At 53.2% G+C, this 24,253-nt stretch overlaps 1 protein-coding gene across 1 annotated transcript in view; it reads right to left on the bottom strand.

The window, feature by feature from the left end:
- CACNG2 (calcium voltage-gated channel auxiliary subunit gamma 2) overlaps positions 1 to 24,253 on the bottom strand; it is a 110,894-nt gene that overhangs the window by 10,055 nt on the left and 76,586 nt on the right. The window contains exon 2 of the mRNA XM_046645947.1: positions 7,492 to 7,575. Within this exon, the coding sequence (XP_046501903.1) occupies positions 7,492 to 7,575 (84 nt within the window). The remainder of the gene's footprint in view (positions 1 to 7,491; positions 7,576 to 24,253) is intronic.

Genomic DNA, 24,253 nt, shown 5'->3' with positions numbered 1-24,253 from the left:
TCAAGCTATTCATGGGCCAGCGCGGGAGGAGAATCCAAAAGAGAAATCATGACATGTGGGTCGGAAAGCAGAGTTGTCACTTCCCTGCAACCCAGCCTCCTCCTCTATTCCCGGGCTCAGGGAGGGTGGCGCTGTTCCCTGTCCCCCAGCCAGGACTCCCAGACGCCTTCCCCCAAAGGCTGTCCGTCAATCCTGCCGGCTCTGTCTTCCAGTACATCCCGAATCAGACTCCTTCTCCCCCACCTCCCACTTGGACCACCCCCCTGGTCCAACCGCCGACATCTCCAGCCTGGATTGTGGTTGTCACCTCCTACTGGCCTCCCTGCTCCTGCTCAGACCCCAGTCAGTTCTCCAGCAGAAGCAGAGCGAGGCTGTTGGTGTGAATTCAGCCCCGGCCTCTCTGTTCAGAACCTTCCTGTGGCCCCATCTCCAAGTAAAGCTGAGACCCACAGGTCCTGGCCTGGCCTGGCCTCCCACCCGCCCGCTCACACCCTCTGCCTACGCACGTGGCCTCCTGGCTGTCCCCGAGCATGCCAGCCTCAGACCCTTTGCGCTGGCTGTTCCCTCTGCCTGGAAGTCTCTTCCCAGGGTACCTGCAGGACAAGACACGCTCCCTCACCTCCTTCAGGTGTCTGCTCAGACGCTCCCTTCCCGGTGAGGCCCTCTCTGATCCCCTCACTGAAAACTCCCTTTGCCTCTTCCCTGCCTGATCTTTGGCCTCTGCGGTTTTCGCTGGCTAACACACTCAACAGTAATGACTAATGCCTACCAAGCGCTTCCTGGGCTCCGGGCCGGCGTGGAGAGCTGTCTCATCCTGACTCACCTACGCCTCACTACGGCCCAGGAAGGTACCAACGAACACCATCCCTCTGGCGAGGAATCTGAGGCCCAGGGAGCTCATCCGAGAAGTGGCAGAGGTGGATTTGAACGCGGGCAGAGAGTGCTAAGGCTCGAGGTTATGCTCTCCTGCCTCCGACTGGTGGCCAAGTTCCGTAGATTCACCCCCCAAGTAACCTTCATGTCGGTCCTCCCTGCCTTGGCTGCGTTCCACCTCCCTCACAGGAGTCTGTCGCCCCCTCCCCACAGGCGTCTGTCCACTTCCCTCACTGGGGTCTGTCCACCTCTGTCACAGGAGTCTGTCCCCCCCTCCACAGGCGTCTGTCCACTTCCCTCACTGGGGTCTGTCCACCTCTGTCACAGGAGTCTGTCGCCCCCTCCCCACAGGCGTCTGTCCACTTCCCTCACTGGGGTCTGTCCACCTCTGTCACAGGAGTCTGTCGCCCCCCCTCCACAGGCGTCTGTCCACTTCCCTCACGGGGGTCTGTCCACCTCCCTCACAGGAGTCTGTCCCCCTCCCCTGCAGGTGTCTGTTCCTGGCCCGCAGCTGCCCCAGGGGTCTGTCCTCCTGCCTCTTCTTGCCCTCAGGTGGCAGTGACTCTGGGAAGGCTCAACTCCTACTTCCAGTGTAATGAGGTGAGACCTCTCTCTGGGGGGAGGGGCAGGCCCTGCCCAGAGCCCTCCCTCCCTTCCCCATTCTCTTCACTTCTGGCTCTGGAAGAAGAGTGGCTGATGTGGTGAGGCCCTGATGCTGCAGCTCTGGAGCGTGTGTGTGTGCGTGTGTGTGTGCACGCCTGGCCTGTGGGCACCAGCCCCTCCCCTCCCCCTGGACAGAGTGTGTCAGGGACAGCAGCCAATCCTGGGCCGTCACCTCCAGCCCCGGGCTCTGACTGTGGAGTGGGGAGAGCTTGATCCCACCCTGCAGTCCTGGGCTGAAATACAGCGGATTTGGGGTCTAGCATACAGTAGATGCTAAACATGTGATTGTGGAAGAGAGCTAAATTCCTCTGAATCTTCTTTCCTGGCTCCAAGTCACATTGGGACAGCTGGGAAATACCAACTCTCATCTCCTGAACACAACACACACACACACACGTATGCACACATCACGCAGGGACCCACATGCACACAGCAGACATGTGCAAACACCCAGGCACTTGCATATTCAGACTGACAGACAGACGCACAGACACGAAGGCACTGAAAGACGCAGAACACAGCACTGACTCATGCCCTCATGCACAAAGACAGGCACGCAGACACACCAGCCCACGACAGTCATAGGAAGTCACATCCTGGTCATCACCACCTCGGGTCTTCAAGCTTTGGTAAGGAGGGGTGAAGACAGGGGGATGTCACAGCAGACACATCCGGTGGCCCCACAGAGCTGCCTGGGAAAAACAGTTCTGGTCACCATTCGTTCGTGGGGAAGCTAGTGAGAGGTGGGAAGGGCCGTACTAGCCACACCTGCATGGGGCCCAATGTCAGGAGGCCCAGGATGGTGACCAGGGCCTGCTGGAGCTTTTCCTCCCTGTCACGAGGGAGCCCCTGGACTCTATGGTTCAGGAGACGCTGTGGAACTCCTCAGACACCCTTGGGGACTGGAGAGTAAGAGCGTGCATTCATTCATTGATTCATTGATTCATTGATTTGTCCCAACAGATATTACTTGGGCACCTTCCTTCTTCCAGGTCCTCCGTGAGGCGCTGGGCAATGCCTTAAGCTGGCGCTGCTGGCTTGAGAGCAAGTGAGCCCCACCGTCTCTGCCACCCCAGGAGATCACCCCTGCACTCCCGCCCAGCTGTGCCCTTCCGGCATTCCCTTTCCTCCCTCTCTGCTCTGGATCCTCAGGCTGGCCGCTGGAACCAGGATGGCTGGAGTTACCTGGGCCACCTCACTGGCCACCCTTGCTCAGCCTCCTTTCCAGGAACCTCCTCATCCTCCTGGCCTCTAAACTTTAGGGTCTGGGGGCTCAGTTCCTGCACCTCTTCTCTCTGCACCACTCCCTTGGTGCATTCATCAAATATCCACGTTGACAACTCGCAGACCCCTGTCTCGGGCCAGGACCTGTGCTGTGACTCCCAAACTCCAGGACATCTCCCCAGGGCCTCTCCTATTTAACGTGGCTGACACTGAGCTTCGGTTCCTCCCCAGTCCCAGTTGGCTCTCCCCACAGGCACAAATGTTGGAGTCCTCCTTTCTTTCCCTGGAAATCCACAGGCAGCCTGTCACAAAATGCTGTATGCTGTCCCCTGGGAATATTTTCAGAGTCTGACCGCTTCCTCCCTTCTCCGCTGCCACCACCTTGGTTCAAACTGCCGTCACCTCTGGTCTAGATTATTGCAACAGGCTCTGAACCGTTCTGCCTGCCTCTGCCCTTGCCCTATTTCAGTCTCTTATGAACACAGCAACCAGAGGGTCCTGGTAACACGTGAGATGGTGTCGCTCCTCTGTGCAGACCCTCTGGTAGCTTCCTACCTTGATCAGAGCAAACCCCCAAGTCCTCGCTCTAACCCCCAGGGCCCCAGGGCCTCTTGGCGCTTGCTCTTGCTTCTCTCCTTCTTGCTCACTCCATTCTTGTCTTACTGGCCTCAGTCCTGCTCCGCAAATGTTCCAGGCATGCTCCTGTCTCAGGGCCTTTGCACTTGCTGTTCCCTGTGCCTGGAACATTCTCCCTCCAGACAGCCACACAGCTCACTCTCACCTCCTTCAGGTCACACTGAGAACTTTATCGACCCCACCCCCATGCCGGAATTCCCTGTCCCGTTTTACGGCTTGATTTTTCTCCCTATCACTTCTCACAGTTTAGCAGACTGTATAATTAACTTGTAAATTTCCGTGACAGTAGATTGCAAGTGTCACGAGCGCCCAGTTTTTGTTTTGTCTGCTGCCAAAAAGGACGCCGCCGGGCAGTTCGGATCTCTTTTGGCTTCCTGGATGCTCAGCCCCAAGAGCAAAGGAGAAGACCCTCGGAGGCTTCCTCAGGAGCAGCAGCTCTGCCGGGCATGGCCCGCAGTCTGACACTGACACACCATCAAGCCTCTGTCCACTCCGGAGGTGTGCTGGCCCTGTGCAGGCGCTGTGCTGGGCACTGGGCAGGCAGAGCTGGTTCAGAACACAGCCTGCCCTTAAGGCGAGCAGAGTCCAGAGGACTATGCCCCTGACCTTGGCAACAGCAGGAGCTCCAGTCGCCCTTCTGGAACCACCCTGCCTGCACCTCTGACCCTCCAAGTCTGAGGCAGGCTGAGCATGAACAGTCAAGGCAGAGATGGTGGTCTGGGCACACGGGGCTCTGGTGCCTCCCTTTGCTGAGCCTCTGTCCACCCTCCTGGATCTCCTGTCCCCAGCCCTGTCCCTCCTCACAGTCCTCTACTGTCCTCTGGAAACCCAGCAGTGTCCTGTCCCACGGCCGACCCCTCATGATGTGGCTGCCCCTGCTCCTGTCGGCTCTGCCTCCAAACAGCCCCTCCCTCCTCACCGTCACCACAGCTCACACTCTGGTCCAGCCGCCACGGCCTCTCACCGGGAGGCCTGCAGCAGCCCCCGCCTCCCTGGCCCACCCCGGCAGCCAGACGTGACCTGCCCAATCATTGTCCCTGCTCATGACTCCCATCACGCCTAAAACGAGGTCTGGTTTCTCCCCCACGTGGTCGGGCTGCTCTGCCGGCTCTCTGACCTCCTGCTGGAGGATGCCCTCCATTCGTGCACTGGGCTTCGTCGGTGTGTCCTCCCCACTGGTCCTCAAACATCCCGCCTTAATAAGGCCTCTGCTCTTGCCATTCCCTCCTCAGGTACGTGCTTCCCCGAAATCCTCTTGGCTCCTTCCCTTTCTTCATTTAGAGAAGCTGTCCTGACCACCTCATCTAAGTAACGCCCCCTCCCTGCCCTGCCCTCTGCCTCCCCCTCACTCTCCACCTCGCACAGCGCTCAGAAGCTATCCGCCCCCGCTAGGTGTTCCTGAGCTTGCTGACTGCTGCTTCCTCGGCTGGAATGTAACCTTCATGAAGACGCTGACTTTGTTTTGCTCGCCCTCGGAGCCCCTGCTACCAACAACAGTGCCCTGCGCATAGTGAGTGCTTAGTGAATGTCTCAGGAGTGAATGAATGCATGAATGAATGCTGCTATAGTCCAAGACTCACCTTTAACGCCACCTTCTCTACGGAACCCTCTGGAAAAACCTCCTCTGGTCTGGCTTAGGGGCCAGACTCCCTCAGCACCACACACTTCCTTCCATCCCTGCCTGTCTCACGGCTGCAAGCCCTCAGGAACAGCAGCTCTGTCGTGTCCTCTCTCGTGGCCTCCCACGTGGCAGGTGACGATGGGTTTCACAGACCTGAACTGGGAACTGGCTCAGGCTCCGCCCACCCCGGGTGCAGCCCCGCCCACTTCCAGGCACAGCTCCGCCCACCTCCCTGGGCTGCAGCCACGCCCACCTCGGGAGAAGCTCCACCCACCTCCCTGGGCCCCTGTGCCGCCGAACTCAGTGGGGTAGGAGATCCTTCTAGAAGAAGGATTTGTGTCTTCTAGCTTCTCTACCAACCAGTTTAGAGCTTAACAGAGAAGGAGGGGAACTCACATCTTCCAGCTTTAAAAAATTGCTTCTCTTGTCTAGCCCAAGATTAGCGTTTATAGATTAGGGCTCAGCAAACTGTGCCAAAGGCAGCCTGCTGCCTGCCTTTGTAAATAAAGTTGCATCATTGGCCCACAGCCACACTCATTCGCTTCCATATTGTCTAGGCTGCTTTTGTGCCACACGGGCAGAGCTGGGTAGTTGGGACAGAGACCGTATATTCACTATCTGGCCCTTTATAGAAAAAGCTTGCCAATCCTGTTATGGATGCTCCAAAAGTACTGTTGGATTAAGTCAACTAAATCAGACCCTTGGAATCCTCCACCACTAATGTAGGTTCAAGTCTTGTCCAGGGACCCCAAAATGGACCAAACACTCTAAGCTCTTCCCTCTTTACAAATAAGGAAATGGAGGTATAGAATAGGTAGGAATAGCCACTGGAGAATCCCATATCTTTCCTTTATTTAACAAATAGCATTTATTGAGCACCTTCTGTATTCCAGGAGCTGTTCTAGGCACAGTAATGAATGAGACAAAGTTCTCGCCCGGTGCACTTGGCGTCTAGCTGATCAAGTACTACACCCTCCCGCTGCTCAACCAGTGTGGCTCCCGTGTGGGGCTCAGCTTTGCTCCCCCCTCCACCTCTACGTGCAGGCCCCATCTCTGCTGGGCCTGTCTCCCAAGTCCAGCAGTTTCTCTGAGGCTCCTCCCCGCCAGGCTGTGCTCTGCCTGGGCCCACAGACTGTGTCTCATTCATCCGTGTTGATCTCCCCAGCACTGAGCACCGGGGCTAGCATACAGAAGGCGCTCAATCTGCCTTTATGCCACCTCCAGGCTCCTCTGAGAGCCCCAGACACAGCGGGGAGGAGCGATAACCCAGCGGCCCTTTAGGAATTCCACTTAAGAGCAGAGTCTTGCGAGAATTCATAAAAGGAAGTGAGGAGCATTGTAAGATATTTTCTCCCCCTTTACAAAGAAATCTATTAAATTACATCATGTTCCCTTCCTTTCTCTTCTCAGCCGCCTGGCTGACTTTATGTTCCACGGGCTTTTCAATGAAACCCAGATTCCAGGCTGACCTGAGCGCTGGGTTTGATGTGAGGAGTAATTATTGAAAGAGACAGGAGTGATCCATATAATAAAATGCCTCCTCCATTTTTCATAAAAGTGATCCGAGGCTGATGCTAACTAACCACGCTGCCTGGGGGGATGGGAGGGGGGCGCCCGCCAGCCTCCCTGCGGCTGGCTGGGAAGGGCACCTGGGAGCAGAAAGAGGGGATGCTTCTGGGAGCAGAGCAAACCTTTGGAAGAGCCGCCTGAGAGCCTTCAGCCACTTCTGCTCGGGGCGGCTTTGTTGTCCCAGGCGTCAAGGGCCCTCAGCCCCTCTCCTGGAAAGCCCTTTCTCAGGGAGCATTTACTGTGTTAGTTTTTGCTGATTCTTGAGACATTTTCTTCAGATCTCAAAGCTTTCTCTTGATAATATGTCTCAAGGGGATTTAAGATCACAGCTATTGCCTGAGGATTTAACTTGGACTTCACTTGTAGGGGGAAGAAAAACCAATCTCATTTATTGTTTCAGTAGCAGTTCCCATCTGGCACTGCCTGGTGAGTTTCTTCATTCAGTTATTCAAGAAATATTTACTGAGGCTTGTGGTGTGCCAGGCACGGCTCTGGGAACAGAGAGTAGTGAACAAGATGGTGGAGTCCTAGCAGCATCCTAGCAGAGGTGGCAGGACTGTGAGGAAGATGGCTGCTCAAATAGATAAGGACCCCCCCAGCAGGATAAAGGTGCTGTGCTCTGGGAACCCCTTCAAGGGCATGGAGGACTTCCTGGAGGAGGTGAGGTTTCAGCTGAGATGTGGAGGATGTGTAGCAGTTTGCCAGACAAAGAGGGGAGGGAAGGGTGTTGCAGGCAGAGGGGACAGCATGCACGTAGGTTTGGCCTCTGGACAGGAGGAGAGGAGGGAGGCTCAGCTTTTTCCTGCCCTGTGCTGTGACAGAGACCTCTGGATAGTCCTGGCTCATGAAAGGTGGAAGAGCAGGACCCACCACTAAGAGGGAGATAAAAACTTGTATGCACTCACGGAGGAAATATTCTGCTGTGTCAGCTTCGTAATCTGCGTCCTCTGGGAAGTGATCGATCTGCTTGCAGAGACCTTTAAAGTTCCCTGGAAAACAAGGGGAGAAGGCACATGTGAGACATCGTGGCTTCCAGGGGCTCAGCGCCCCCGGCCTCTTCCTGACTTCTCCCTCTCCAAAGCTGGCTCAGCCCTCTCCCCCGCCCCTGAGGGAAGGGTTGGACATCTGCCTGGTAAATCAAAACACACCCCCGGCAGGGCTGCAGCCAGGATCTGAGGCCGAAGACTTCAAAACCAGCCTTCTGTCCCAGCACCGCAGCTTCTGAGATTAGCTGAAGCTTAGCGGGCGGCGGAGGTTTGATTCTGGGCTGAGGACCGCCACGGAGGAGGCTAGCGAATGTCCACTCTGTGCCCGGCTCGCCTGGGAGCCTCCCTGCATTTTGCACGTGAGGAAGCAGATCACTTTCCGAAGACAGAGCCCAGAGTGAGGCTGACAAACAGCCCACAGCCCTTTAGACGAGTTTGCAAAGCACTTCGCCGCCTGCCGTGGCCTGGAATTCACTGTACCCAGCCCTGGAAAGTTCTGAAATGCCCGGGGGTTGAGCCCCCACCTGGGGCTGGGCCTTCCGCCGGCTCTTGGACTACAACTCGCTTTGGGGCAACCACAGGCCTGTGAGAGGGGCATCGTCATCTCCGTTTCACAGTTGAGGAAACTGAGGCACAGGCTAAATGACTAAGTGAGGCTAAATGACTAAGTGAGCATTCGTGGCCAGGAAATGATGGAATCAGGGCTCAAACGAAGGCTTTTTGATTCTATATTTCCTTGGCAATTTCTGGGATGGTGAGGACCAGCTCGGATGAAAACCCCAGCCCAGTGCCACAGCAGGTCGCCGCCAACGATCGCGCAGTGCGTGAGTGAACTGTTGAACACGGCCTTCATAAAACGGATACAAAGGACAGAATTACGATCACATCCAGCTCATGACAGCAGAGACGTTGTCTGTTTCATTCACCGTCGTGTCCCCAGCACCAGCACAGCCACGACAAACGTTGGCTAACTTTCTCTGAAGGAATAGACAGTCGGACCTGTGCCGGGAGACACGGCCCAGTGGGTGAGAGGCGGGGTCTGCGGCTGGGCCGCCCGGGGCCCGCTCAGCATCACTGGGGGGCCTCCTCTGAGAGTGGAGGTCCCAGGGATTCCTCCTCTGCAGACTGTCCTGGGGATTAAATGCGTGGACACATAGAGAGTGCTTGGCAGAGTGCCTGGCATGTTAGGAAACATGTTGGGGCATTGATGTGAGAGAGAAGTGAGCTTTGACTCTGTTCAGCCGCTGACATTCGAGATTTTTCTGTGATAGTAGCTGATATAACCTAATTAATACAGTCCTCAATACATGTTAGCAATTTATTTTCTTACCGGGTCCTAAGCCTCCATAGCTCATGAAGTAGGCTTATTATGTACTCCAGACATTATTTAGGACGTTTATTACAGTTTCATTACACAGACCTGTGTATATTCTATACACCTGTGTGCACTTACATAACTAAGTATTTTAGGGATTTCTAGCTATTATTCTATGCAACTATCTTACAGAGAAGAGAGTTCACCTCTCACCCCCCATTCACCGTCTCTCTGCCAAGTTCACATCCTTCCCCAACTTCTGCAGGAAAAACAGTTCCCCAGGGCATCCAGGACTTCTGGAAATTTCACTGAAGCTTTGTAGGGTCCAGGAGCACAGCGTTCCACTCAGTTCCACTCCCCATAGGGCAGCTCTCTTCTCTAGGTGTTCCGGGATCTCGCTCTTCTTGCTCACCCACCTCCCACCACCGTGTCATCTCCCCCCTTCTCTGTCGTCCTGAGCACGTCTCCCCTCTGCCCTCACGCCTCCTGGCGCGTTAACGGGAGGCCTCGACTTCCGCCTAGTAGCCATCCCCTAATACATTCCCTAATACAGCCCTACTCCCTTCCCTCCTGAGAAGCTGCTGGGAGGATAAAATATCCTCCCTATTGTTAAGATTACAAATCAGCGTATTTTCAAAGCACTTTCATTTTCTCTCCATTCAGTCTGACAAATATTTCATCAGCGCAAACTCGGCACCAGGCTCTTTGTAAGGAAGCCGTGCGGGAGGTGAGGCGCGAAGAACAGTACTGATGTGCCCTCAGGCTCTAAACAAATGGGGACAGTGCTCCAACCCAAATCCAGGGCTCGGAGGTGGCGCCTCCATGTCTCTCTCTAAGGACCCCACTTCATGCTGGGAACCACGTGCACACCCACTCCCCGTGCGCCCTGGCTGCCCCTCTGCACACGCCTGCTCCCCAGTCATCCTTGGGCTGTTGGCTTCTGTGCCTGACACAGAAGAAGGGTGAAGAGATGCTTGTTGAGAGGCTGTGCGAAATAATCAGTGGACGGCTCCTGCGAGGTCCCGACCTGGGTGTCCAATGTCCTGGTGGCTGTTTTAAAGGCACTATGTGTTCAGCAGGCCCAAACCTGATCTCAGGATTTCTCCCTCAAGCCTGGTCTTCTGGAGGCACCACCTCACTCCACAGATGCCTCCCCCTCGCTCCCTGGTGCAGGCCTGAGCCCGGTCCTCGTCACCACCACCTCCTCCTCCTCACTGAAGGTCCCATCCATCATGACGTCCTGCCGTATCATCTATAGGTATCTCTCAAACACGTCGATTCCTCTCCATGGACAGCATCACTCACCACCAGGCCACCATCCCTGCTTCCCTGGAGGGCTGCAGTACCCACTTCTACCCGTCTCTGCAGAGTAATCATAGTGAGCCTTTGAAATGCAAATCCGATCAAGCCACCTCCAGCTTAAAGCCTCAGCAGCTTCCCAGTGCTTTTAGGGAAAAGCTCCACATCTTTAACAGGGCCTGACCCCGACCTCTGTCTGGCCTCACCTCCCTCCCTGAGCATGTGCCATCTCGGCCCTCCTTCCTGCATGCTCCCTCCTGCCACGGGATCTTTACATGTGCTGACCTGGCTACCTGAGCCTCCACCGCAACCTCTGCTGTCTCCTTCCGTCAACTTCCCTCCACCCTCCTGCACTGGGCTGGTTGAGTGTCTACCACTCTGTTGGCTGCTCTGTGTTGGGGAGAGATGCTAAGGCATGAGTGATCTGGTGAGAATGTTCTAGTAAAGAAGGAAGAATTGATGACCCAGAGAGAGGAGAAAGCAATACCGTAGCAGTGTGAGAGGGGATGAGCTCCAGGACACAAGTGAAGGGTGGCCTTGTGCGGAGTGAATGACGGTGCGTCCACCGCACCAGGAGGACGGCGCCTCTGTGGGGGCAGGTGCGAGAGTTGAGTAGACGCGACGGAAGCTTGCGACACTGCCCTTCTGGTTGCTTCTATTTTCTTGACGAAATGGGAAGCGGGATGGTAAACTGAGAGTGAGGAAGGGGAGGCAGGATTGGAGAGCTGAGGAGGGAGGAAGGGAGTGACATTTTCCTCCAGGAGACTGGGAGAGAGGATGCACCAGGCCTGAGACGTGAAGTATGTGTGTCGGCGGCTTGGAGGTCCCTCTTGAGAGGCTGTGGTTTTCTAGGGCCATGCTTAGGGTGTGGCTGAGGCTAGACGGTCGCCTGACCAGGATGGGGCCTGTAAGATGAGTGCCAGAAGGGAGGGGGGACGGGAGTCAGAGACGGAGCTTGTGGAGGAGCCGTGGGCATTGCTAAGGTCGGGGTCACGCACGAGACCACAGACGAGACCCCTTGGGTCGCGTAAACGTAGGGATGACATCGAAGTATTTAGCAACCGGAAAGCTCACTCAAATTAATATATAAGGCAAAACGAGACGTCCACTTCTATTTTCTATGTACGTCCAGTATATATTAGGAAGCTGCTTACCAAGTTAAAAGTTGAAGCGCAAATGATTCATCAAATTATTCTAATAAGCCCCAAATCACTGGTTGGTTTTAGAAATTATTGGTGTGATCTTCCAATGATGAGGCTCTTACAGACTAAATGATGGCCCTGTCTGGACCGCGATTTGACACAGGGAACCACCCAGATAGATGCTTCTGACACTTCTCTCTTAGAGGAAGCGTCATTTCATCTCAGTGCCTACAGAATTTTCTCCTACCCCGTCTGACGCCCTTCACTGGGAGGATTTCTCTGTGAAAATAGCCCTCCGTCCTGTCCTGTCCTGGGCAACCCCAGGAGGCCCGAGGGACGGTGCTGGGAGCGGGAGAGCGGGGAGGGGGGTGAGAGAGGGCGGAGACACGGCCGGGTGTGGGCTCAGGCTGGCCCCGCCCCTGGGGGCTGCAGGAATGAGCTGTTCTTCTTGGGCCCCTGCGAGCCCCCTTTAGAGCAGATGCGCCTGGGTGGGGCCTGAGGCCCAGAGCTCGCCCCTCCACCCATCCTTGGGGAGGGGAGAGGGAGCGTCCCAGACCCTCCCTTCTCTGCTGTCACAGCCCAGGAGCCGCTCCTGCCCAGCCCTCTTCCCTGAACCTAGTGGGGCTGATCGGTGAGACAGGGTTTCAATATTTAACCACCAGCGGGGCAGGGCTGGGAGGAGCCGGCTGAGCGAGGGGGGCAAGACCAGGGGCCCCAAGGACGGGCTGTCTGATGTGAAGTCACCAAGAGAGTGCAGGAGGAGTGCTGGAGGAGGACGGTGCAGCGGGCGGGGCTGGCTCCTCAAAGGACCAGGGGTGCGCTGGGGGGCGGGGGAAGGTTGGCAGGAGGGAGTCGAGGCAGAGGGGCTGGGATGGGTATTGGAGAGTCAGGGAGGGGCAGGGAGGGTCCTGCCACCTCCGAGGGGTGGGAGATAAAACACCGCATATGAGGATGGGGGGCAGTGCCTCAAGGAAGGGCTGGGTTTCCAGGTTTCTGTCAGAGCAGGGAGGGACGAGGGTGGGAAAATGTGGGATTTTGCTGACATCGGGACAAAGTTCCAGAGATCCGTGGGCAAGGATCTGGGGGACAAGGGAGTCAGAGATTGGGTCATATTAGTGGGCGGACAGAGCCCTGAGGGGCAAATGGTTAATAGTGGGGAATGACGGAGGTAAACTGGGTCTCTGAGGCTGATGGTGACGATGAGGTTGTGAGGGCTGGCTGGAAGTGTAAGGGGTCTCCAGGAGCACTCGGACCTCTGGGACCCTGGGCTCAGTCCGACTAACATGGTGATGCAGTTCATGAGGAGGAGGTGGTGCCAGAGGTACTCTGTCACCTTCAGTGGAATTTAAATTTGGTAGAACATCCATGTCGACAGACATCACTACGGTCAGGGAGGAGTGGTATAATCTTGTTTTCTTGATGTCAGACTAGAGTTCTGCTGTATTTCTTTCTGGTTGGTGGTCATGAAGCCAAGGGGTTGATACTGCTTCAGGCATAGATGGATCCAGGTGCTTAAAAACATCTGGCATCTCGCTCCATCTCTGGTTTTCCTCTCAGTTGGTTTCATTTTTAGGCCGGTTCTCTCCCCAAGGTAGAGACTAAGGGCTGATTAAGTGCCTGGCCCTGGGGTGGTGGATGGAAACCTAACCTGGTCCCTGCCCTTCAGGGGCAGACAGTCTAGGGGGAAAGACAGAAAGCACAGAATTTACTGGAATGTAGTGTCTCACATAGCATATTAGAGGGATGTACAAGGCTTTACAGGAGCATAGTTGTTCACCTAACATATATGTAGCACCAGCTGTATACCATGCTCTGTGCAACCTGCTGAGGACACAGAGGAAAAAATATACTTTCCGTGCTCACAGGACATGCAGTCTGTGGTGGGAGGCAGAATACAGATGCTGTGGTGTCGCAGGATTTGTGACGTGACAGAGGGAAGCAGAGTGTATCTGCGAGCACACAGAAGGTGTGCATATCCGAGTGTGTGAGTGTGCTGTTTTGACGCAGGCCTCCGAGGAGGAGGTGGCTGAGCTGATACAGAAGGTGGAGAAGGAGTTAGCCAGGTGAAGGAGGCAGGGGCGTGTGTGTGTGTGTGTGTGCACGCACGTGTGCTTGGACGTGATGAGGAAGTGATGGAGAGTGGGAAGGGATTTCTAGGAAGGGGGACCAGCAAGAGCAAAGTCAGGGAAGTGCTGGGCACACAGGAGGGAACAAACTGTCTCAGGGGGTCAGAGAACGTCCCCCAGAGCAGAGTTGGGGCTAACAAGGAAGCCTGGAGGCAGCGGTGTGCGGGAGCTGGCTCCCACCCGCTCACGGGAGCCGATGGTTAATTCTCTTCCTGACTCACATTAGTAGCTTGAAATCAGCCACGGTGGCAATATGTGCACCACGGGAAGTGACAAACACTACAAATCAACATCTCGGTTCCCTGCCCAGAGAGCCAGGTGTCCACGTTCACAAGCACACCACTGGGTGAAGGGCAATCCTGTGTGAGGGGTGGGCTGGCGCAAAGATAAGACACCCTAGTGGCATTGGAGATTTACCAAAGGACGGGTCCCCTTTAGAGGGCCAGATGGGTGAGGGTGAGGGCAGGAGGCTGCTGGGGAGGGGGCAAGGGCCACACCCCACAGGGGCTGCTGGTCCAGGCTGGACTGAAGAGGGGGCATCTCACTGCCCGCTCCCCCCACAGGCCTTGGCTCTGAGCTTTTGGAGGATGAGGATGTAGGGGAGACCCTCCTCCCCGTGAACCCCCACCCCAGAAGGGCAGGGGTGCCGCGCCAACCCCACAGCTGTGTGACTTCAGGCCGAGCTGGGATGGAAAGGCCAAGGGCTGTGCCTCTGGCTGCCCCTGCTCTGCCTCCGGGAACCCGCCGTCTCAGACTGGAAATTTCAGCTCGCAGGTATTAAGTCGTTTAAAAGGAGGTTTCATCAGCTTTGTAAAAAGCACATTAATATCTCACACCACCACCCGCTGTCTCGTTTCTTTGAGATACAATAAGCTCTCCATAAACCTGGTCATTAGGGGCTGAGCAGACGCCGTTTTATTTTCCACACATTCACGAGGAGCTCAAAGAGCCGCACAGGAGCCTGGAGGCCGCATGGATGGAGCGGCCGAGGCCCGGGGAGGCGGTTTTCTAAGTGATTTTTTAAGTGAAGCAAATGAAGGTTTTGGTGGGATCTGCTTTCTCTGTGTTTTAAACCCTCCCTGCTCCCAGTTTTTTGCTTTGCTGGCGGGGCCCTCCCTGACGGCAGGGGTGCGGGCAACCGCGGGGCGGGTGGGCGATGCCCGGCTTGTTCCTCGCAGGAGCCCCAGCCGCCGGCATGGCGCTGGCACCAGCTGGGGCTGGAGGGTTTGCAACAACTACCTCTGTGGCTGTCCATGAGTTTGCTCCTTCACCCGTCCGTCTGTTCATTCATTCATTCATTCATTCAGTGGATTATTTTGAATGCCTACCATGTGCTGGGTCCTGTGCAGGCCCAGGTAGGGAGTGGGTAGAATGGGGTAAGAAGTCCGTTCTGGCTGCCTGCCTCCCTTCCCTGAGTCTGCCCTCTTCCTCTTGCCCTGAGCTCTCGACTCCCGGAAGTCCAGACCACAGCCACGAGCTCTTGCTCATACAGCCTCCAGTAGTATCCTGTCCTGATTCTTGTCTCCTTCTATGTGATGCCGGAGAAGAGACTCCTCCAGAAAGTTCCAGTGTCTAAGCCTGGTTTTGCTAGCTATTAGCTGTGTGGCTGTGAGCAAGTTATGTGATCTCTCTGTGACTCAGTTTCCCTAGCTGTAAAAAAAGAGATATTAATCCCTACCCATGGGGCGATTCTGAGGACTCCGTGACATAGCAGAAGAGAAGGTCCCTAGTGTGCTTCCTAACCCAGAGCAGGCACTCAATGAACATAATTCATCCTTCATGCTCTTCTTCAAATGACGCCTCTTCCAGGAAGCCTTTCTTGATTGCCCTCAGCTGAGAAGACTCTTACCCTCTCCTACATGTCCATGTAGCGCTTCTAGATTTTGATGGGCCTAGGAATCACCTGGGGATCGTGCTAAGCCAGATTCTGACTCTGGGTGTGGGGTGGGGCCTGGGACTCTGCATTTATCACTAGCACCCCTCCCCCCCGACAATGCTGCACAGTCCCTGCTGGGCCACACTGTGGGTTGAGTAGGGGAGCTTTTGAACATTTTGTATCTGCTTTGGTCCTATTCTGTGTTCTGCTGTCCTTGTCTGGCAACAAGTAGCTGCAAGTCTGTAAGCTCCTCAAGCGCAGAATTTCTTCTAGAGAGTTCCCTGAACGTACCATATTCCCCTTGAGTCTAAGATGGTCACGTGCACAATTCAATGAAATTGGGAGCTGTCTTTATTATTAATTGATGGGTTCCTCTACTGCAGTGTGCCCTTTTCTCCTGAAAAATCATTATTACATTGGTGGTGTGTCCTATAATTAATGATAATGACTACATGACGAATGCAATGAACAAATGGACAGATAAATGAACGAGCCGGTGTGTGCGCGCCTATGTGTGTGGGCTGGGAGCATAGCGCACATTTCCATTCTCCTAAACAGATGGACATTATGCCAACTATTAGAACCCTGGGGCACAGGATCTTCTGCGCCTCTCCTACTAAAGGCCTATTTGACAATATCGACACAGGTGTACACTCCACAACGCAGCAATTCCTCTTAGAGATTTGCCTTGGAAACCCTTGTGTGTGCACGAGGCGACGTGCGTGAGACTGTTCACAACAGCACTGCGTGGAGCAGCAAAGCCCTGGGAACAGCTCCCATCTCTCTCGTCAGAAGAAGTGAAATCCCTGGGACGGTATTCATATAATGGGATATTAAGCCGTAATGAGAGTGAGTGGGTCACAGCCCCACAGGTCAACACGGGTGAATTCTGTGAACATAACGTTGAACGTAAAAATCAAGCCACGGAGAAATACATACGGTAAGATTCCGTTGTCACCAAGTTAAAAACTTGTACAACTAGACCATAGAACGTTTAGAAATATGTATGTTTGCGGTGAAACTGTAAAGTCAAGCAAGGCGATGATAAATACAGAATTTAAGAGGCTGTTGACCTGAGCTGGGGAGCGTGGGAGTGGTGGCAGGTGCTCATTTGTTGTTCCTGTCTATACCTCGCTGTGGCACAGCCTGCTGCCTCTTTCCCGATATCCTGTTCTCTCCATCTTCCTGTGTTTTGCCTGGACACATGGCTTCCCAGGATATGGGCTGTAGTTCCTAGCCTCTTTTGCAGCTGGAGTTGGCCATGTGACTGAGTTCTGGCCGCTGGGATGTAAGTGGAAGTGTTGGGAGCAACTTCTGAGAAATGTCCTTCAGGGGATGGGACATGCCCTTCTCAGCGTCTTTCCTCTTGGCACGTGGAACGTGGAGCCCCCATTGCCATCTTGGACCATGACGCAAACTTGAGAATGGAGAGTTGCGTGATGGTCGAATAAGATAAAGGCATGGAGATCATGCCGCCACGGAGTCACATCAGCCCTGGATATCTTGTCTCCAGACTTGTGTGATGAGAGAGAAATAAACTATCTTTTAAATTTTAGTTTAAAAAAAACCCTTGTAGCCAACCTAATTCTAATGAGCATAATCATACATGTTAAAACAGTCTTTTATATGTATTTAATATTAAACATATTTTTAAAGAAGGTAATTTGTGGAACCCTCAGTGCTTGCATACAGCAGGTACTCACTAAATATCCATAGAATAATTGAATGAATGAATGAATTAAAAGATGTCTCAGAGTTGCTCACAACCCCTTTGCTCGGGATAAACTCAGCTACTGTTCTGTGCCAGCCGTGGCCGTGAATAAGGGATGAAGTAGGCGGGGGTATTGCTGAGATGAGCATGCAACTGGAGAAGCCAGCCTTGGACATAGGGAGCCAGGAAGGAGGGCGAGGTTGTGGGTTTGACCTCAGACAGGAAGAATGAACAGATCCAAGTGAAAATGAGCAACCCACGGCTGTTGGTGCTCAGAGATGGCGGCGGTCCCTGGAGCTGGTGGTCAGGGCCACACCTTGGGGGCTCTGGGTGTCACAGCGGGGGAGGGTGCTCGCACTGGCTGGTGGATTGATATGGGCCTGACCTCACCGAGACTGAAAACTTGGAAGAACCTGGGTTCTGAATCTCAAGGCCCCTTCCTCCCAGCCTGGCAGCTCTGTCCTCCTCGCCCCCGTGGTGCTGATACTGGAGCAGGCTCCCGGGGACAGGAAAACCTCAGACCCACTTCGCACCACACACACCCACAGTGTGACTGGAAGCTGTTCTTGGTGAGGGTAAGGACCCTCCGCACAGGTAACAAGCCAACGCCAAACGTGCTCCATGAAGCAGACCTGCAGACGTGGGTGTTGTCAGAGGCCATGAAGGAACCTTCCTAAAATATAGTTCCATTAGTTCAACACCTACTACAGAGAGACAGTGAAGATCAGAGGTCAACCTCAGAGTCTAGAGGCCACCTGGCTTCGTATCCCAGTTATACCACTGAGCTCGGAGCCTCAGTCCTCTCGTCTGTAAAATGGGGAGACAGTAAGACCTGTCTCCTAGGGTTGTGAGAATTGCATAAGGCACTGAACCTGGCAGGTGCTCCGTAAGTGGTAGGCACTATTGCTGGGGGTACAAATGGGTCACACACGGTCCTTACTCTTGAGAAGCTCACAGATGAGTTGGGGAGAGTGGTGATTACATTCTGATGTGTCAGGAGAGCTCCCCGGTGGAGGTGTGCCCAGGGAGTACAGGAATCTGATACGCTTAGAGCCTATAAAACAGGACTGTTCAAATGACTCTGTCAACCAGAGCCCCAGGAGGAGGCGGATAATGAATAAATACTGTCATGTGCCAACAGCTCCAAATTCATCTTGAGAAGCCTTGTGGCGTAGTGGAAGGATGGCTGTGCACCTAGCAAGGGAGCTCCCGTTTGAGCCCTTTGTGCCGTTTATTTACCCATGTGATCTTGGGCAAGTCATCCCCTTTTCGCTGGATTCCGTATTTCAGCTTTTCCTCCCATGTTCGCTGAGCGCCCAGTGGGCATGGTGGCTGGGCTAGGCAGTGCTGTAGAGGGGGTCAATATAGCAGATCTGCCATCCCCAAGGACGATGAGTCTAGGAGGCACCCGGACAAATAATTGACTTGTATGACCCAGAGTGAACATAAAGGCAAGGGCAGGCTGGTGAGACCATGAGCCAGGCATGGAGCGAAACACTTGATATTTAATTTTCAAAAAACCTACTATTTTAGACTTAAAGATTAGGCCTGAAACAATAAGTCTTCTAGAAGAGAATATAGGCAGTACACTCTTTGACATCAGTTTCAAAAGAATCTTTTTGGACACCATAACTCCTCAGATGAGGGAAACAATAGAAAGAATAAACAAATGGGACTTCATCAGACTAAAGAGCTTCTTCAAGGCAAGGGAAAACAGGATTGAAACAAAAAAACAACCCACTAACTGGGAAAAAATATTTACAAGTTATTTATCTGACAAAGGGTTAATCTCCATAATATATAAAGAACTCACACAGCTCAACAACAAAAAATCAAACAACCCGATCAAAAAAATGGGCAGGGGACATGAATAGACATTTCTCCAAAGAAGACATACGGATGGCCAATAGACACATGAAAAGATGCTCATCATCACTAATTACCAGGGAAATGCAAATCAAAACTACACTTAGATATCACCTTACACCTGTCAGAATGGCAAAAATAACCAAAACAAGAAGTGACAAATGTTGGAGAGGTTGTGGAGAAAAAGGATCCCTAATACACTGTTGGTAGGAATGCAAACTGGTGCAGCCACTATGGAAAACAGTATGGAGATTTCTCAAAAAATTAAAAATAGAAATACCATATGACCCAGCCATCCCACTACTGGGTATCTATCCAAAGAGCTTGAAATCGGCAATTCCAAAACTCCCATGCACCCCTATGTTCATCGCAGCATTATTTACAAGAGCCAAGACGTGGAACCAACCTAAGTGCCCATCAACTGATGATTGGATAAAGAAGATATGGTGTATATATACAATGGAATACTACTCAGCCTTAAAAAGACAAAATCGTCCCATTCACAACAACATGGATGGACCTTGAAGGTACTGTGTTAAGTGAAATACGCCAGACAGAGAAAGACGAACTCTGTATGACTCCACTCATAGGTGGAAGTTAAACATAGAGACAAAGAGAATTGATTGGTGTGTACCAGGTGAAAGGGGGGGTGTGGGGAGGGCACAAAGGGTGAAGTGGTGCACCTACAACATGACCAACAATAATGTACAACTGAAATTTCACAAGGTTGTAAACTATCATAATCTTAATAAAAAGTTAAAAAAACCCTATTATTCTCCCCACTTCAAAGGTGTGGAAATGGAGGCACAGAGAGGTGAAGGAATGCGTCTAAGGATTCCCTGCCCCGGTGAGTGAAAGAGCTGGGATCTGACCCCAGGCAGTGGGGTCCTAGTGATAGATGCGATATTATTATAGCAGAGCACAGGATGCTGGAGGGTGAGCGGGAGGGTGCGTGGCTCAGTCTGGGTGGTGGTGGGTTGTCAGGAAGGCTTCCTGGAAGAGCTCCATCTCAGAGGAGCCATGAAGAATAAGTAGAAATTGGCAGACGAAAGGGAGGGCAGGGAGGTGCTGGAGAGAAGAGCAAGAGTTAATCAGAGAGAGGACAGGATCCTGAGGCCAAGAACCTTGGTCTGTCTGAAGGACAGATGGTTGGGCTGGATGCGAGTGTGTGTGTGTGTGTGTGTGTGTGTGTTACCAGTCGGGAGAGATAGTAGCTTTGGTCATATACAGTCCTTACTCAGGATAAACTGAGGATAATTGTAGATTACATGCACAGTGCTCCATAGTGACGTTTCGGTCAACGAGAGACCGCCTATACAATGATGGTCCCGTAAGGTTAGCACCATAGAGCCTAGGTGTGTAGTAGGCTGTCCCACCCAGGTTTGTGTAAGTGCACTCTGTGGTGTTCACACAATGACAAAATCACCTAAGGATGCGTTTCTCAGAACGTGTCCCTGTCGTTAAGCAACACATGACTGTATTCAGGGCCTAAAAGGCCATTCAAAGTACAGACTTAGGAGCCATGGGGAGCCACTGAGGGGTTTTAAGCAGGGGGTTCAAGTGACCAGGCTTGTGCTTTAGGATGATGGTGCTGGTGGCTGAAGCCACCAGGGTCTGTTGCCTGGACCGCTGGGACAGGAGTAGTGCAGGTGAGAGGAGGAGATAGCTCAGGCAGAGGGGGCAGCAGGGAGGGAGAGGAAAGGAGGGATGTGAAGTCAACTGAGATCTATTTATCTGTAAAATGGGGAAATGGGCCAGTCCTGTTTCCCTGATGGTGTCATTGAACAGATGAAATGAAAGCTAATAAACCCACTCGGTGAATTGCAAAATCCTGTGCAGAGTGCAGGCTGATTGACACAGGCACCCCTTCGTGAGTGAGACTGGGCCAGATGCACCACTCTCCCTCCATGTACGCACTTCCCACTCCCCGGACATATTGCTGCTCTAAAGCTCACTGGTTGTGTGATCTTGGGCAAGTCACTTCCCTTCCTCTAAGCTCTTCTCTTCTCCTTTGTAAAACAGAGGTAAGGTTGTTGTAAAACTGAACAAGATAATGTGCAAAGAACGCTGGGCACATTGCCTGCCACATAATAAATGCTAGAGAAATAAAAATCTCTGCAGAGATCGCATCTCTTCCGCAACTCTGTGCACAAAGATCCGGGGCTCGGCTGCCAGGACGTCCCCCACAGGCACTGTCCTCGGAGGACACCCCTTCCTGCTTGCATTTCGTGGAGGTCTCCACTGTGTTTCTCCTCCATGGAATGAGAAAATGCCTGCGGCCTTTCCTGCTTTGCATAATCCACCTCAATTTTCTGACTGCCGATTTCCCCAAAGCCCCTTAGGTTCGTTTCCATCTGCTTAGGCACATTCGATTTCGTGGCAGAGATCCAGGCCAAAGCGGTCAGACGCCACCTAAACCACTGACCCACGAGGTTGGAAACGTCTCATGTGACGAGGCTCCACAGGTCCGGGGATGTCCATCTAACCACAGTCTTGTTTCCAAGCCAAACACACTCTCCTGCTCAGGAATCTTTAAGACTCCCATTGCCTGTGGCACAAAGCCCAGGAGACTTAAGAACCAGACGTTCCCAGTTCTGTCCAGTCGGACCCAAGGCTTCCCCCCTTGTCTGCTCTGACTCTTCTCGCTCAGCTGCACTCATCTCAGAGAAGCGTTTGGCCTTTCCAATCCCTCACCTTTGCTTACACTTTCCCTCCCAGCTGAATCAAGCTGTCCCCTCTTCTCCACGTAAAAGGATGCCCGTTTTACTGTAGAGGAAGAGCTAGGAGCCACGGGTGGGGATGTACGGGCAGGGCTGGTACTAGGGTGAGGTGCCTAGGGCCCACATTTAAGGGGGCACTCACTCTCAGGGTCTGCAGGCGAGTGGGCACCTCCCTCAGTTTTGCAGCTTGCCCCAGCCGGGCCTGGAGAAGGAGAGCGGATGTCGGGTGGGTACCTGGGTGAGTGCTGTGGTTTTCAGAACTGCCTCCCTAGGTAGTGAGCTCACAGTCACTGGAAGGATTCAAGAAGGTGGTGGTTGACTGTCTCTTAGGGATGCTGAAGACAGCATTTCTATAACAGCTGGGAGGTAGAGTAGATTGTTTTGAGGTGCCTTCCCTCCCCTGGAAGCTGGGATTTCAGGAGCCTTCCCTGATCCCACAGCTCAGAGCTGCCTCTCCTTCCTTTCGATTCTGCTTTTACCTCCAAGATCGCTCATCTGGCAATTAACCACAGGCTGCCTGGTGACAGCCCTTGTATTGCTGTCTTGTTATTTCAAATTTCATGAGTTTCTGTGTCATTTTCCTAATAGATTCCACACGCATTGAGGACCGGGATGGAACTGTACGCTTTCTCTTTTCTCTCAGAGGGTGTGGGAGACTCCCTAACATTTGTCAAAAATCCCCTCTGTGCCAATACTTTACATCTCACTTGATTCAGTGGTCACGTGGGTCCCTTGGGAAGGCTCTATTAAAGAGCCTGTCCTAGATGAAGCGCTGGAGGCTCACACAGCTTGGTGAATATTAGCTACTCTTTTTAATAGAAATTCAGGACTGATGCTGTTCGAATGCCAGCGTGTGTAGCCTTGGGCAAGTTGCATGATCCTCTTTGGGCCTCAGTTTCCTTTCTGTAAAATAGGATAATAACCGTACCTAATTCACGGGCTCTCGTGAGGGTTAAGTAAGTTAATATATACGTAAAGCTCTTAGAACAATGCATGCCGTGAGGTCTCAAGGCATGTTGTCTGTTTTTATTATTGTCATTGCTATCACAAGAGTGGCGGGCCTCATGATATCTAGAAAAAAGAATGATCAGAATGTGAGTCTTTGTATTTCCAGGTGTTTAAAAGATCTGGACCGGTCTCCCAGGTGGGAAGACAGACCTCTCACCATCAGAGCTTCTGGTTTCCTCAGAATTGTCCCTTGCCCCAGGAGAGAGAATCCCACCTCAGAAGCCGTTTGTAGAAATGGAAACGTCTAATTGGCAGAAATCAGTCCCTCAGAACTCTATAGCCTTTGGGGGAAGGGCAAAGAGAGTTCTCGAAACTACAAAGCTCAGGGCAAGACTTGGTCTTTAATTATTGCTTAATTAATTGATTAAAAACACATTGGCAAGACTTCTCTGTGCTAGGCACTCTGCTAGGAAGCAGATAAGGATGAAAAAATTAGAATCTTTGTTCGGAAGCCTTCATAGTCTGTGGTGGGGTGGGGTGGGGGGCTGACAGAGGAGTGGACTGAGTGAGCCTCGGCCCCCCCAAAGCCAGCCTGGACTCAGAGAGGAGCAGATGAGACAGCCAGGCTGCCTTCTGCCTCTCCGTCACAATTCCCGGGAGGGAGGGGGTTCTTGAGAAACGAGGAAAATTACTGAGAGAAGTGGCAGCTGATCCCGACAGCTCAGCAAGGACAAGTAGGAGGGAGGGGGAGCTGGTTGTACCAGTCGCTGGGCGTGTGTGGAAGAGATGGAGGCAGGTCTCAGGGGACCACCAAGGCCTCTGCCACCCCCTGAGGAAGAGCAGGCTCTGGAAGGACGTCTGGACCAGTGCCTCTGGATTGTGATTAGCTGCTAAGAGCAGCACTGTGGCTGCTGTTGGGAAGGCAAGCACTGTTTGCATTTCTGTCACTTAAAACAATGTGGTGTTGTGACACTCTGGAATCTGAAGATAAATGTTTAATAAAAAGGTTTCAATTTGATATGATGTCAGAACTTAATTAGATCCGCAATGCACAGAGGGCTTCACAGGCCCTTCAATTAGGAGCCACTTCAGGGTCTGGTGTGTGTGGATCTCCAGCACCACTGAGGGGCTGCCCGGGATGGGTGGACTGGTGCCTCGCAGCCTTGACGCCTGCAATCTGCAGATTATGGCTCAAGGGCACTGCATGCTGCAGCCCTGGTAGAGGTGATGGAGGGTCCTGGCCCATTCTGTGCTTGGGAATCTGCATTTGCCAGGATTGAGGGTACAGCACATGGCTGTGGAGTAGTGCCAATGAACCTAACCTATCTGAGGCTCAAGGCCGTGACCCCAGGTCAGGTGAGGACTCCTCAGGTGAGGCCAGCCCTGGACAAGGGAACTGTCTGTGAGCCCACTTGGCCCTGAGCCCAAGGGAGTTGAAGGTTAAGGCTGCAGGAAACTGGTAAACAATTGTGTTTTCGATCCCAGCCAGGGCTGACATTCCTCGGGTATGTACTGATACAGCTATCCAGGCTATCCAATATGAGTTGTTAAAATGACTGCTGTCCAAGCACCCCAAAATTCCCCTTCTCCCTGCTGCCCTGGCCACACTGGTCCCTCCTCCAGGATCTTCTGCCACCTCCCCCCCCCCCCCCCCCCCCCCCCCCCCCCCCCCCCCCCC

This window comes from Equus quagga, chromosome 19 (genome assembly GCF_021613505.1).
Source record: "Equus quagga isolate Etosha38 chromosome 19, UCLA_HA_Equagga_1.0, whole genome shotgun sequence".
NCBI lineage: Eukaryota > Metazoa > Chordata > Mammalia > Perissodactyla > Equidae > Equus > Equus quagga.
Note: the sequence above shows the minus strand (reverse complement) of the source record. Positions and strands in the feature narration are given on the sequence as shown.